This window comes from Salvelinus fontinalis, chromosome 16 (assembly GCF_029448725.1).
Source record: "Salvelinus fontinalis isolate EN_2023a chromosome 16, ASM2944872v1, whole genome shotgun sequence".
Lineage (NCBI taxonomy): Eukaryota > Metazoa > Chordata > Actinopteri > Salmoniformes > Salmonidae > Salvelinus > Salvelinus fontinalis.
The window spans coordinates 7,368,149-7,382,138 of NC_074680.1; the positions used below are offsets into that span (position 1 = coordinate 7,368,149).

General features: G+C 46.8%; 1 protein-coding gene across 1 annotated transcript in view; it reads right to left on the minus strand.

Moving 5' to 3' along the window:
• LOC129813457 (kinesin-like protein KIF26B) overlaps positions 1-13,990 on the minus strand; it is a 171,512-nt gene that overhangs the window by 34,327 nt on the left and 123,195 nt on the right. Inside the window, exons 6-9 of the mRNA XM_055865784.1 lie at positions 8,265-8,477; positions 7,117-7,210; positions 2,055-2,200; positions 1,442-1,668 (exon numbers count right to left, since the gene is read on the minus strand). Coding sequence (XP_055721759.1) covers positions 1,442-1,668; positions 2,055-2,200; positions 7,117-7,210; positions 8,265-8,477 — 680 coding nt within the window. The remainder of the gene's footprint in view (positions 1-1,441; positions 1,669-2,054; positions 2,201-7,116; positions 7,211-8,264; positions 8,478-13,990) is intronic.

Here is a 13,990-nt window from a genome sequence, read left to right on the forward strand (position 1 = left end):
TAGCATTATAACTCAAATGCTGTGGGGTATCATTAAAACATGAGATTAGCTAGGGATTACACTGATACCCTTGTCTCACACACTAATCCTATCAACATATCACACACACACACACACACACACACACACACACACACACACACACACACACACACACACACACACACACACACACACACACACACACACACACACACACACACACACACACACGCACACACACACACACACACACACACACACACACACACACACACAATTAAGATGTCAAACTAAACGACCCCAGAAGAGAAAATAACTAAATCAGGATAAAAACCACACACAGTAGGAGAAAGACGATGGGCAGGTTAACTAGCAGAGTCACAATTCTTAGAGGTTTGCGGTTTTGGTGTTCTCTATAGATGTAGATGTGCTTACACACACTCTGTGTGTGTGTCTCTGTGTGTGTGTGTCTGTAGCTGCGTGTGTGTAACCTTAGAGAGTGTTAGGTTAAAAACAGCCAGCTAAGATAACAGATCCTAGTGCCTGAGGGTAGACACACAGAGATATATATATAATGATATATTACTACAGTGCTCTAGGTCTGATATTGCCATCAGCATACACTGCCTTAGCCGTAATCCTGTGGGTTTCCTTTGAGACACCACAGTGAGACAGACTGTAGAGGAAAACACTGGAGGAAACAGAGGACTCAGTGTCTGGGATGGAAGGCAGGGGCCTTCCTCTGTTACTCTCCTTGTTGTCTTGTGGGTTCATGAGCTACTCTGTTAGTGTTTCTCAATCCTGGTCCTGGGGACCCAAAAGGGTAAACATGACATTTTTTTTGTCCTAGCACTACACACCTGATTGATTAGTGGAATCAGGTGTGAAGTGACAGGGCAAAACCTATAATGTGCTTCACTTTGGGTCCCCAGGACCGTGATTAAGAGACACTGATGTTTCTGCCTCTGGGTCTATTTTTTTATTTTGTATTTTTACCCCCTTTGTCTCCCCAATTTCGCTATAATGATCTCGTCTTATCGCTGCAACTCCCCAAAGGGCTCGGGAGAGGCGAAGGTCAAGCCATGCGTCCTCTGAAACATGACCCGCCAAACCACGCATCATAACACCCACTCACTTAACCCGGAAGCCAGCTGTACCAATGTGTCAGAGGAAACGCCGTTCAACTGACGACCAAAGTCAGCCTGCAGGCGCCCGGCAAGCCACAAGGAGTCGCTAGAGCACGATGAGCCAAGTAAAGCCCCCCCCGGCCAAACCCTCCACTAACCCAGACGACGCTGGGCCAATTGTGCGCCGCTCTATAGGACTCCCGGTCACTACAGCCTGGGGATCAGACCCAAGGCTGAAGTGATGCTGTGCCTTAGTCCCCTGCGCCATTCGGGAGGCATTGGGTCTGGTGTTTTGGACCCCAGGAAGTTGTTGCTAAAGTGAAAGCTAATGCTAATGGTGATCAGAATAATTAGACAAGTTAGGTGGACGGCCACAGGGTGTGCAGGGCTTTGTTATCAGTGTTTTGATGATTAGTTGACGTTTTGACGAGCGGCATTTTACCTGCATGCCACAGATTGGGTCCTCGCAGAGGTAAACTCCAGGGGACTGGCTGTCCTGCAAACTGCCTGTCGCCACTTCAGACAGCAAGTCCTTCAGGTTCTCCTCTTTACCCCAAACCTAGAACATAGAGCATGGCACACTACCATCAGAACCCCACATCTAGAACACACAACTATCAGAACCCAATCTTTCCCTCACACCTAGAACATATTTCATACATATTCTAGGATCCCGTAATTCTATAAACAACAGAATTAGGTTTGGTTTCGCAGACCCTGATTAAGGCTCCTCCTGGACTAAAATGCATACTCATGGAGAATCTCCTTTAATCTGAGTCTAGGAAACCGGCTCTTAGGCTCCATTTACACAGGCAGCCCAATTCTGATGTTTTTCCAAAAATGTGTCTTTTGACCAATCAGATCAGCTCTTTTGACGATAATTAGGCAAATGATCAGATTTGGGCTGCCTTTGTAACGCAGCCTTAGAGTGAGGGAGTGACTGACCTCTACGGCTGAGACTCGGACAGAGAAGCGGGCTCCCGTCTTCTCCTTCCTCTCGTTGATGAGCTTGAAGAGCCAGGAGACGGCACAGGGGATGATCCCCAGGGTCTGCATGGACTCATCACCACCTATCATGGTGTAGGATTTACCTGGAAGACACACACACACACACACACACACACACACACACACACACACACACACAAAACTCCATCAGCATTGGAGTAAAACAATCATTAACATAATCATCTCTTCCAAAACACCACACGCACTCTGTCCTCCTCCTCCTTCTCTGTTCTTTCTCCCATGTCTACAGCCCAACCCTTCTGTCTGATTTCTAAATTAACTCCGTTTGCGTGTATGTGTGTCCCCACTGTGTGTCCAGACCTGCCCCTACGAACCTAGACACAGGGGGACGACCCCTACTGTTGACGGGAGAGAGATCAGACACACGGCTAAACAAAGCCATATGTCACAAATGCACACACACATCCACATGTAGTGTGTGTGTGTGTTTATGTGAGTGCATTCATGTATTTTGTTTGTTGTTGAATTTCACAAGGTTGTGACTCATACTCTCTGGTGCTACAGAAACTTAATCACAAGCTCATTGTGCCATGAGCAGTCAGCAACAGTTCTCAGGCCTCCCTCTCTCTCTCTCTCTCTCTCTCTCTCTCTCTCTCTCTCTCTCTCTCTCTCTCTCTCTCTCTCTCTCTCTCTCTCTCTCTCTCTCTCTCTCTCTCTCTCTCTCTCTCTCTCTCTCTCTCTCTCTCTCTCTCTCTCTCTCTCTCTCTCTCTCTCTCTCTCTCTCTCTCTCTCTCTCTCTCTCTCTCTCTCTCTCTCTCTCTCTCTCTCTCTCTCTCTCTCTCTCTCTCTCTCTGAGATTGGAATAATGGCACTCTGACTAAGATAGCAGTACACAGGCTGGAGTATAGATTGTAGATCACTTTGCTGGTATTCACACCTTCCATCTGTCACAACATGCCAAGTAGCAGATCAACAAGGGAATGGTCTGACCATCCACCACCATGTCATATTGTCTGTGTGGGGTAAATGCTGTGGGTGGTGGTTGGGAAGACTGACAGTGGAGTGGGATGTAGCAAGGTGGGGTAGTAGTCTGTCAGTGGGATACTGGTAAGGCATCTACCATCATCATAGCTTAGAGCGATTCTTGCTTATAATTGGCCTGAACAATAGAGTACAGAACTGGTAATGCTGACAGGCCAACAAGCATCTTCAGAGAGAGTGGGAGGGGAGAGAGGGAGTTAGATGAAAGAGAGAAAGAGAGAGAGAGAAAGAGATCCCACAGTGACAGGATTTTTACATTGATTACAGACATAATAAAGATGGCTGCCATTTAAGGGATGGCCATACGGCCCAGGGCCGGTAATCCAATCAGAGGACTCGGGGAGGATGAGGTAATGCAAGAGCAAGAGAGCGTGGGATTCAATTATCTACAACGTTCCCCTCTCTCCTCTCCCCCTCCTCCTCTGTTCATAACCCGGCCATCCATTTCTCTACCTTCATCTACATGCCCTCAGTCCTTATTGAATCTCATCTGATTTAATCGGTGGTTTAGGGGGCTGAGGTGGGTTGGGACAGGCAGACAGATAGACAGATAGACAGACAGGGTTTATTACCCGCCTGTGATGCTATATGTATTGATTTGATTTACAGGACAGAATAAAATGGAATGAATGATTCATAAAAAGAGATAGGGGGAGGCAGGACTGGCCTGTGAGGGTATTTGATCTCTATTAGGGACCAGTGGAGCACAATTTATTCTATCTATCTTTCAGTGATCCGTTTTGTGGATGTAAAATAAAAGCTAATGCAATAATCTTCTCCAGGCCTGGTAGGCTAGTGGAGCAGAGAGGGCTCTGTCTTTGTTCCTAAAGCGAGGATTCTGGCGTTCATTTCCACGACCAGCGAACCAACATGCGTGTCCACTGACATCACACCACAGGCTGATATATGGTGGAGTTGGTAGGGGCAGGGTGGTGTGTTTGTGTGTAGTTTTGCATGTATGTGTAAATGTGCATGCGTGTGCATGTGTGTGCATGTGTGTGCATGTGTGTGCATGTGTGTTCGCAAATGTGTGTGTGTTGCTAAAGGGAATATTCTGTGTTTAATTACCAGGACCAGTGAGTGTGTCCTCTGACATTCCACCGGAGGCTGATAGATGGCGTAGTCGGCGGGGGGGGAACTTTTCCATTCCAGAAGGTTTTACTAGTGATGGCCATACGATGTAGTCACCTTCCATAGCTGATTGCACTTATTGTGGGGCGGCAGGTAGCCTAGTGGTTAGAGCGTTGGGCCAGTAACCGAAAGGTTGCTAGATCAAATCCCCGAGCTGACAAGGTAAAAATCTGTCGTTCTGTCCCTGTTCCTAGGCCGTCATTGTAAATAAGAATTTGTTCTTAACTGACTTGCCTGGTTAAATAAAGGTTAAAATAATAATAATTGTAAGTCACTCTAGATGAAAGCAACTGCTAAGTAATACACAATGCTTTCGGAAAGTATTCAGACCTCTTGACTTTTTCCACATTATGCTACATTATTCTAAAATTGATTTGTTTTCTCCCCCCTCATCAATCTAATAAAAAGCATGAGCTGGTGCACACCAAAGAAAATGATTTAGTGTGGAGGTGCTGACTAATGGTGAATAAACTCTAAGCTATAAAAACAAAGGGAGTCGCACACTCTGTGTATAAACTCCCAGTAATTTATACATTTTGTGTGTGACTCTGTTTTTATACCCCTCATCAATCTACACACAATACCCCAAAATGACAAAGCAAGAACTGGGTTTTATTCATTTTTATGAATAAACTGAAATATCACATTTACATAAGTATTCAGACCATTTACTCAGTCATTTGTTGAGGCACCATTGGCAGCGATTACAGCTTAGAGTCTTCTTGGGTATGACGCTACAAGATTGGCACACCTGTATTTAGGGATTTTCTCCCAGTCTTCTCTGCAGAACCTCTCAAGCTCTGTCAGGTTGGATGTGGAGCGTTGCTGCACAGATATGTTCAGGTGTCTCCAGAGATGTTCGATCGGGTTCAAGTCTGGGCTTTGGCTGGGCCACGGCTGGGCCACTCAAGGACATTCAGAGACTTGTCCCGATCCACTCCTGCGTTGTCTTGGCTGTGTGCTTAAGGCTGTTGTCGTATTGGAAGGTGAACCTTCGCCACAGTCTGAGGTCCAGAGCGCTCTGGAGAGGGTTTTCATCAAGGATATCTCTGTACTTTGTTCATCTTTGCCTCAATCCTGACTAGTCTCCCAGTTCCTGCTGCTGAAAATATCCCCACAGCATGATGCTTCCTCCACCATGCTTCACTTTCCTCCAGACGTGATGCTTGGCATTCAGGCCAAAGAGTTCAATCTTGGTTTCATCAGACCAGAGAATGTTGATTCTCATGGTCTGAGAGTCTTCAGGTGCCTTTTGGCAAACTCCAAGCGTACTTTGATGTGCCTTTTACTGAGGAGTGGCTTCCGTCTGACCACTCTACCATAAAGGCCTGATTGGTGGAGGGCTGCAGAGATGATTGTCCTTCTGGAAGGTTCTCCCATCTCCACAGAGGAACTCTAAAGCTCTGTCAGAGTGACCATCAGGTTCTTGGTCACCTCTCTGACCAAGGCCCTTCTCCCCCGATGGCTCAGTATGGCCGGGCGGCCAGCTCCAGAATGATGGAGGCCACTCGTTTCTTGGGGACCTTCAATGCTGCAGAAATTTTTTGGAACACGTCCCCAGATCTGTTCCTTGACACAATCCTGTCTCGGAGCTCTACGGACAATTACTTCGACCTCATGGCATGGTTTTTGCTCTGACATACACTGTCAACTGTGGGACCTTATATAGACAGGTGTGTTCCTTTCCAAATCATGTCCAATCAATTGAATTTACCACAGGTGGACTTCAATCAAGTTGTGAAAACATCTCAAGAATGATCAATGGAAACATGATGCACTTGAGCTCAATTTCAAGTCTCATAGCAAAGGGTCTGAATGCTTAAGTCAATAAGATATTTCTGTTTGACATTTTTTATAAATTAGCAAAAATTACCTGTTTTCACTTTGTCATTATGGGATATTGTGTGTAGATTGCTGCTGATTTGTATGTATTTAATCCATTTTAGAATGAGGCTGTAATGTAACAAAAATGTGGAAAAAGTGAAGGGATCTGAATACTTCCCGAATGAACTGTAACGGTTTGTTCATTGTGTGTTATTTTGTCCCAGTTGTTTTTATCCTGTGTGTGTGTGTGTGTGTGTGTGTGTGTGTGTGTGTGTGTGTGTGTGTGTGTGTGTGTGTGTGTGTGTGTGTGTGTGTGTGTGTGTGTGTGTGTGTGTGTGTGTGTGTGTGTGTGTGGGCTGTAAGAACAGGCTTATTACATGTAGTGAATTTGTCATGGGTAGACTGATTACATGAGTGTGAAAGCATGGACGCTGAAGGCACACACAGACAGTAAGACGTTATAGTGGATCAGGCAGGGTCTTGACACTCATTACTGTGCCCTTCTGAGGAGGGACCTCTGTGGGATTAAACCGGTGGAGATTCAGCCTCCTGCTCAGACAAGACAAGACCAGGGCTACTGAACTGGAGGAGATTTGAAGTGACATTAGTCTCCTCTCTCTCTCTTTCTCTCCCTTTCTGTTTCTCTCTACTTCTGTCTGTCCCTACATTCCTCTCCCCCTCGCTCTCCCTCTCTCATTCTTCTTTCTGTTCCCCTCCCTCTCCTTGCCCGGCTGCTCCCATCTCTCCATCTCTCTCTCTTTCTCTCCCTCTAACCTTTAATTTTCTTCCATCCCCCTCCATGCAGTCTGTCCTGATAGTAGAGGCTAGCTGAGATGCAGTCATGTTGATCAGAGAACGTCACACTCAGAAAATCAGCGGTCGATACTTTGCAAATGCATTCACTTTGTTTTCCATGTAAGACTCCATTTGTCAATGTCTGGGTAAATACGCACAACATTGTGTGTCTGTGTGTGTGTGAGTATGTGTGTGTGCCATACAACAAAGGCTCAGATCAGGTTCATACACACACACACAACCTTACCCAGTTTAGAGTGTCCGAAGCAGAAGACACAGCCATCTGCTCCGTTCACCACCGACTGAATGACCTCAGCTACAGTACCAGCACACACCTCCGCCTAGAGAGAGAGAGAGACACAGACTGAATGACCTCAGCTATAGTACCAGCACACACCTCCGCCTAGAGAGAGAGAGACACAGACTGAATGACCTCAGCTATAGTAACAGCACACACCTCCGCCTAGAGAGAGAGAGAGACACAGACTGAATGACCTCAGCTATAGTACCAGCACACACCTCCGCCTAGAGAGAGAGAGAGAGAGACACAGACTGAATGACCTCAGCTACAGTACCAGCACACACCTCAGCCTAGAGAGAGAGAGAGAGAGAGACACAGACTGAATGACCTCAGCTATAGTACCAGCACACACCTCCGCCTAGAGAGAGAGAGAGACAGACTGAATGACCTCAGCTATAGTACCAGCACACACCTCCGCCTAGAGAGAGAGAGAGAGACACAGACTGAATGACCTCAGCTACAGTACCAGCACACACCTCCGCCTAGAGAGAGAGAGAGAGACAGACTGAATGACCTCAGCTACAGTACCAGCACACACCGCCTAGAGAGAGAGAGAGACAGACTGAATGACCTCAGCTATAGTACCAGCACACACCTCCGCCTAGAGAGAGAGAGAGAGAGAGAGAGACAGACTGAATGACCTCAGCTACAGTACCAGCACACACCTCCGCCTAGAGAGAGAGAGAGACACAGACTGAATGACCTCAGCTACAGTACCAGCACACACCTCCGCCTAGAGAGAGAGAGAGACACAGACTGAATGACCTCAGCTACAGTACCAGCACACACCTCCGCCTAGAGAGAGAGAGACACAGACTAAATGACCTCAGCTACAGTACCAGCACACACCTCCGCCTAGAGAGAGAGAGACACACAGACTAAATGACCTCAGCTACAGTACCAGCACACACCTCCGCCTAGAGAGAGAGAGACACAGACTAAATGACCTCAGCTACAGTACCAGCACACACCTCCGCCTAGAGAGAGAGAGACACAGACAGAGAGTCATGAGAGAGGGGAAGCTAGGGGGTCATTTGGGATTGGCTGGGGGGGTCATTTGGGATTGGCTGCCCTGCGCATAATCAGATCCCTACCTGTGATGCATCATGGGGGAAGGCGGCGTCGAAGGCAAACATCTTAGGTGGGGCCTGATTGACTCCTCGTTTCTGGAGGGTGTTTCCTTGCATCTGGTTGGCTGATGGATCCATAATGGTCACCTGCTTCTTCCTGGTGTCCACCTTGAGGAAGGAGCTGGACTCTGCTGCGTCCGAGGACATCACGGGACACACACGCACCATCACCTTCACCTGGTGGAGGGACAGAGGACAGGACCAGAGAAATCAGAACAGAACAATGAAACTCAGAACAGGGGATCGTAACTCATCAGAATCAGATTGTAGAACCCAACAATAGAACAGAAGTAGGTCAAGATAAGATCAGGTCAAACCCCTAAAGCCCTACAGTGGCCAGTTGAACCAGGATGAAACCAGTTGACCCAGGATAAAACCAGTTGAACCAGGATAAACCAGTTGAACCAGGATGAAACCAGTTGACCCAGGATGAAACCAGTTGAACCAGGATAAAACCAGTTGAACCAGGATAAACCAGTTGAACCAGGATAAACCAGTTGAACCAGGATAAAACCAGTTGAACCAGGATAAACCAGTTGAACCAGGATAAAACCAGTTGAACCATTGTAAAAACAATTGAACCACAGTAAAGAACTAGTAGAACACCAGTAGAAACCAGTAGTAACAATAAAATCCTGTTGTTTCATTCATGGGGGGCTGAAACCCTCTTCTGCGCTAAACCTAACAAAGACAAGATAAACCTGACAAAGACAAGCCAGCTATTTAGTTCTCAGAAGACACGCATCAACACCTGCATCACCTCTCCCTCTCCCCCTTTTTCCTGTGTTAGTCTTCAAAGCTTTAAGCGGAGCAATCTTATTTTAGCTCTCTCTCTGTCACCTCCTCTCTTTCCCTCCTTTCCTTCCTCTCCCCCCGCACACGTCAACACTCGTTTGTTGTCACACCTCGTTGGTGTTGAGGTTTTTAATCGAGAGAAAAGCAGCGTCGGGTTCTTTTCCTCCCCAAACAGCTGACAGATCTCAAACTTTTCCCAGAGCTCCTGCAGGTTCACTTATCGACTTCTTTATTCACAGTTAGGAGGAGCTTTAGAGAGAGGGATGGGGATGAGGGAGAAATAGATAGCGGGAGGATGGAGCAAATCAGGATGGAAGAAGAGAGAGGAGAGGGAGTGAGATGGAGGGGAGAGAGAAAAAAGGGAGGAGAGGAATGTAGAATAAAAAAAGGGAGAGGGAGGGAGTAGAGGAGAGAGGATGCAAATTCAGATACAAGCTGTCATTTTCACCACCACTGAGACCCAACATGAGTAACCGTCAGAAGACAGGTTCTGCTTTAAGCTGCCGCTAAACGTTGCTCTGGGATTAAAACGGGACAGCGTTCCCAAACGCTCCCAAACACACTTTGGCTTTCAGACAGGACGCTCCAGAATGCTCAGAAAAGCCAGAATTACAGCCGGGAATTACAGCCGGATAGAGGGGAGAGACGTGAGCAGAGATGAAAGCAAACAGAGTAAATAGCAGATAAGTGAATAGAAAAGATTTGAGCCTTGGGGACATGAAGGCATGAGTCTGCGTCGTGTTGTGTAACAGGATTGAGCAGCCAAGGAGAACGGAAACACAAATGGAAGACATTCAGCATGAACGCAACGCAGCAGGACTCTGCATGCTAACAAAATAATGTCATTTGAATAACTGAAAACATGAGGCAAATGCAATAACCCTGTGTGTGTGTGTGTGTGTGTGTGTGTGTGTGTGTGTGTGTGTGTGTGTGTGTGTGTGTGTGTGTGTGTGTGTGTGTGTGTGTGTGTGTGTGTGTGTGTGTGTGTGTGTGTGTGTGTTTGTGTGTGTGTGTGTGTAGTGTGACAGAGAGCGAGAGAGAATGGGATGGAGGGAAAAGAGAGAAAGCGAGAGGAAGAAGGAAATAGGATGGATCCCCCCTCTAGGAGTAAGGTAAAATGGTCTGCATGTAGAGCGAGCAGCACTGAGTTGACATTCTCCAGATCTCCTCTCATAAACGCAGCTCGCCATTAAAACACACTGACATTAAAAAGATTTTCTCGGACAAGATGTTTTAACATCGCTTCTACAGTGGACACTACAACTTATTTCTGTCCTATCTCTATTATGGAAATGACCGATTTGTTATTCAAAGTGAAGATATAATATATGTAAATACACTGCTCAAAAAAATAAAGGGAACACTAAAATAACACATCCTAGATCTGAATGAATGAAATATTCTTATTAAATACTTTTTTCTTTACATAGTTGAATGTGCTGACAACAAAATCACACAAAAATGATCAATGGAAATCAAATTTATCAACCCATGGAGGTCTGGATTTAGAGTCACACTCAAAATTAAAGTGGAAAACCACACTACAGGCTGATCCAACTTTGATGTAATGTCCTTAAAACAAGTCAAAATGAGGCTCAGTAGTGTGTGTGGCCTCCACGTGCCTGTATGACCGCCCTACAACGCCTGGGCATGCTCCTGATGAGGTGGCGGATGGTCTCCTGAGGGATCTCCTCCCAGACCTGGACTAAAGCATCCGCCAACTCCTGGACAGTCTGTGGTGCAATGTAGCGTTGGTGGATGGAGCGAGACATGATGTCCCAGATGTGCTCAATTGGATTCAGGTCTGGGGAACGGGCGGGCCAGTCCATAGCATCAATGCCTTCCTCTTGCAGGAACTGCTGACACACTCCAGCCACATGAGGTCTAGCATTGTCTTGCATTAGGAGGAACCCAGGGCCAACCGCACCAGCATATGGTCTCACAAGGGGTCTGAGGATCTCATCTCGGTACCTAATGGCAGTCAGGCTACATCTGGCAAGCACATGGAGGGCTGTGCGGACCCCCAAAGAAATGCCACCCCACACCATGACTGACCCACCGCCAAACCGGTCATGCTGGAGGATGTTGCAGGCAGCAGAATGTTCTCCACGGCGTCTCCAGACTCTGTCACGTCTGTCACATGTGCTCATGTGCTCAGTGTGAACCTGCTTTCATCTTGTGAAGAGCACAGGGCGCCAGTGGCGAATTTGCCAATCTTGGTGTTCTCTGCCAAATGCCAAACGTCCTGCACGGTGTTGGGCTGTAAGCACAACCCCCATCTGTGGACGTTGGGCCCTCATACCACCCTCATGGAGTCTGTTTCTAACCGTTTGAGCAGACACATGCACATTTGTGGCCTGCTGGAGGTCATTTTGCAGGGCTCTGGCAGTGCTCCTCCTTGCACAAAGGCGAAGGTAGCGGTCCTGCTGCTGGGTTGTTGCCCTCCTACGGCCTCCTCCACGTCTCCTGATGTACTGGCCTGTCTCCTGGTAGCGCCTCCATGCTCTGGACACTGCGCTGACAGACACAGCAAAGCTTTTTGCCACAGCTCACATTGATGTGCCATCCTGGATGAACTGCACTACCTGAGCCACTTGTGTGGGTTGTAGACTCCGTCTCATGCTACCACTAGAGTGAGAGCACCGCCAACATTCAAAAGTGACCAAAACATCAGCCAGGAAGCATAGGAACTGAGAAGTGGTCTGTGGTCACCACCTGCAGAATCACTCCTGTTTTGAGGGGGTGTCTTGCTAACTGCCTCTAATTTCCACCTTTTGTCTATTCCATTTGCACAACAGCATGTGACATTTATTGTCAATCAGTGTTGCTTCCTAAGTGGACAGTTTGATTTCACAGAAGTGTGATTGACTTGGAGTTACATTGTGTTGTTTAAGTGTTCCCTTTATTTTTTTGAGCAGTGTATATATACAGAACATATTAAAACTTACACTGAGTGTACAAAACATATTGAGTTTTTCCCTCAGAACAGACTCAATTCATCGGGACGTGGACTCTACAAGGTGTCGAAAGCTGGCCAATGTTGACTCCAATGCTTCCCACAGTTGGGTCAAGATGTCTGGATGTCCTTTGGGTGGTGGAACATTCTTGATACAGACAGGAAACTGTTGAGTGTGAAAAATCCAGCAGTGTTGCAGTTCTTGACGCACTCAAACCGCTGCGCCTGGCACCTACTACCATGCCCTGTTCAAAGGCACTGAAATCTCTTTTGTCTTGCCCATTCACCCTCTGAATGGCACACATCCATGTCTCAATTGTCTCAAGGCTTAAAAATCCTTCTTTAACCTGTCTCCTCCCCCTTCATCTACACTGGTTGAAGTAGATTTAACAAGCGACGTCAATCAGGGATCATAGCTTTCACCTGGATTCACCTGGTCAGTCTATGTCATGGAAAGAGCAGGTGTTCCTAATGTCTTGTACACTCAGTGTATATTCAATACAGACATTATTGGCTACAATTGACATTATAAAAGCTGGCACCATGCTCCAGCTGGTAGGTGAAAGTATAGCTCGAATTTAAACATAAACAGCTTTCTTTTGGTCACTATGCCATCAAAATGATCAGGGAACAACAGGGAGAAAGGCCTTCCAGAGAGATAAGAGAAGTGTGTGTGTGCATGCGTGCGTGTGCGTGTGTGCGCGCTTGTGTGTGTGTGTGTGTGTGCGCTTGTGTGTGTGTGTGTGTGTGTGTGTGTGTGTGTGTGTGTGTGTGTGTGTGTGTGTGTGTGTGTGTGTGTGTGTGTGTGTGTGTGTGTGTGTGTGTGTGTGTGTGTGTGTGTGTGTGTGTGTGAGAGAGAATGTACCTGCTGCCTGTCTACCATGATGAGAGTTGAGGTGTAAGCCTGGCGAGTACAGTTAACTGTCAGGTCAAGACTTCATATTAAATTCAAAGACCCTTTGCAATATAAACATACACACACCCGCACACTCGTACACACACACACACACTCGTACACACACACACACACACACACACACACACACACACACACACACACACACACACACACACACACACACACACACACACACACACACACACACACACACACACACACTCCTGAGCTTCCAGTGCCCTATCTTGACCCCAATAAAAAGGCCCATCATATCAGTAAGTGCCTCAGGGGAAGGATTTCAACGCTGCGCTCTTCCTGAGGTGTAACTCATATCGTGTTCCCCACAGATATCCATTTCCTCTTCCTGTCTCTGTGGGAAAGCACACAATGCATGATTACACAGCACACATCGGGACTTATATGTAATTAGGTACAGGCTTAGATACTGTGTGCGTGCGTGCGTGCGTGCGTGAGCGCAAGAGAGAGAGAGAGGGAAGGATAGAAAAAGAAAGCGAGAGAGTCTGTTTATAGTGTTTCTATAAAACAACTAAGAGCCAAGATGTTGATGATGTTAAATGTATCTTGGCGTTATGGCTGCTCTTCATTAGACAGACAGTTAACAGGTCTAATGTGGACATATTTGACCCAACACCATGGAGTCTGTGATCAGGGCTCTCCTTCCCTCTCTCACACAGTGGCATGGTGACAAATAAGTTGAATGTTTGCTGGTTACCCATGGGGCTATTTAAATCCTGGTTAAGACCCGAGGAGAAACACCACGGCCCACGAGGTCCTTAAAGGAGCAATCAGCAGTTTAAAAAAAAATAACAAAGCCGACACCCCGCCATTGATTTTGGTGAATACCTTTTGGATTGGGGTTGGAGAAATGTAACCGCGCTCAAAGTCGTAGACAGAGCTATGGATGCAAGTACTGGCCATATAGGATATACGTTTAGTTTGAACCATGTTTTGAGGCTATACAGTGTTTGTTTACAACTGCATTTTTTTTTTTTACAAACATTGGAGTAAAACAAGCTGGGC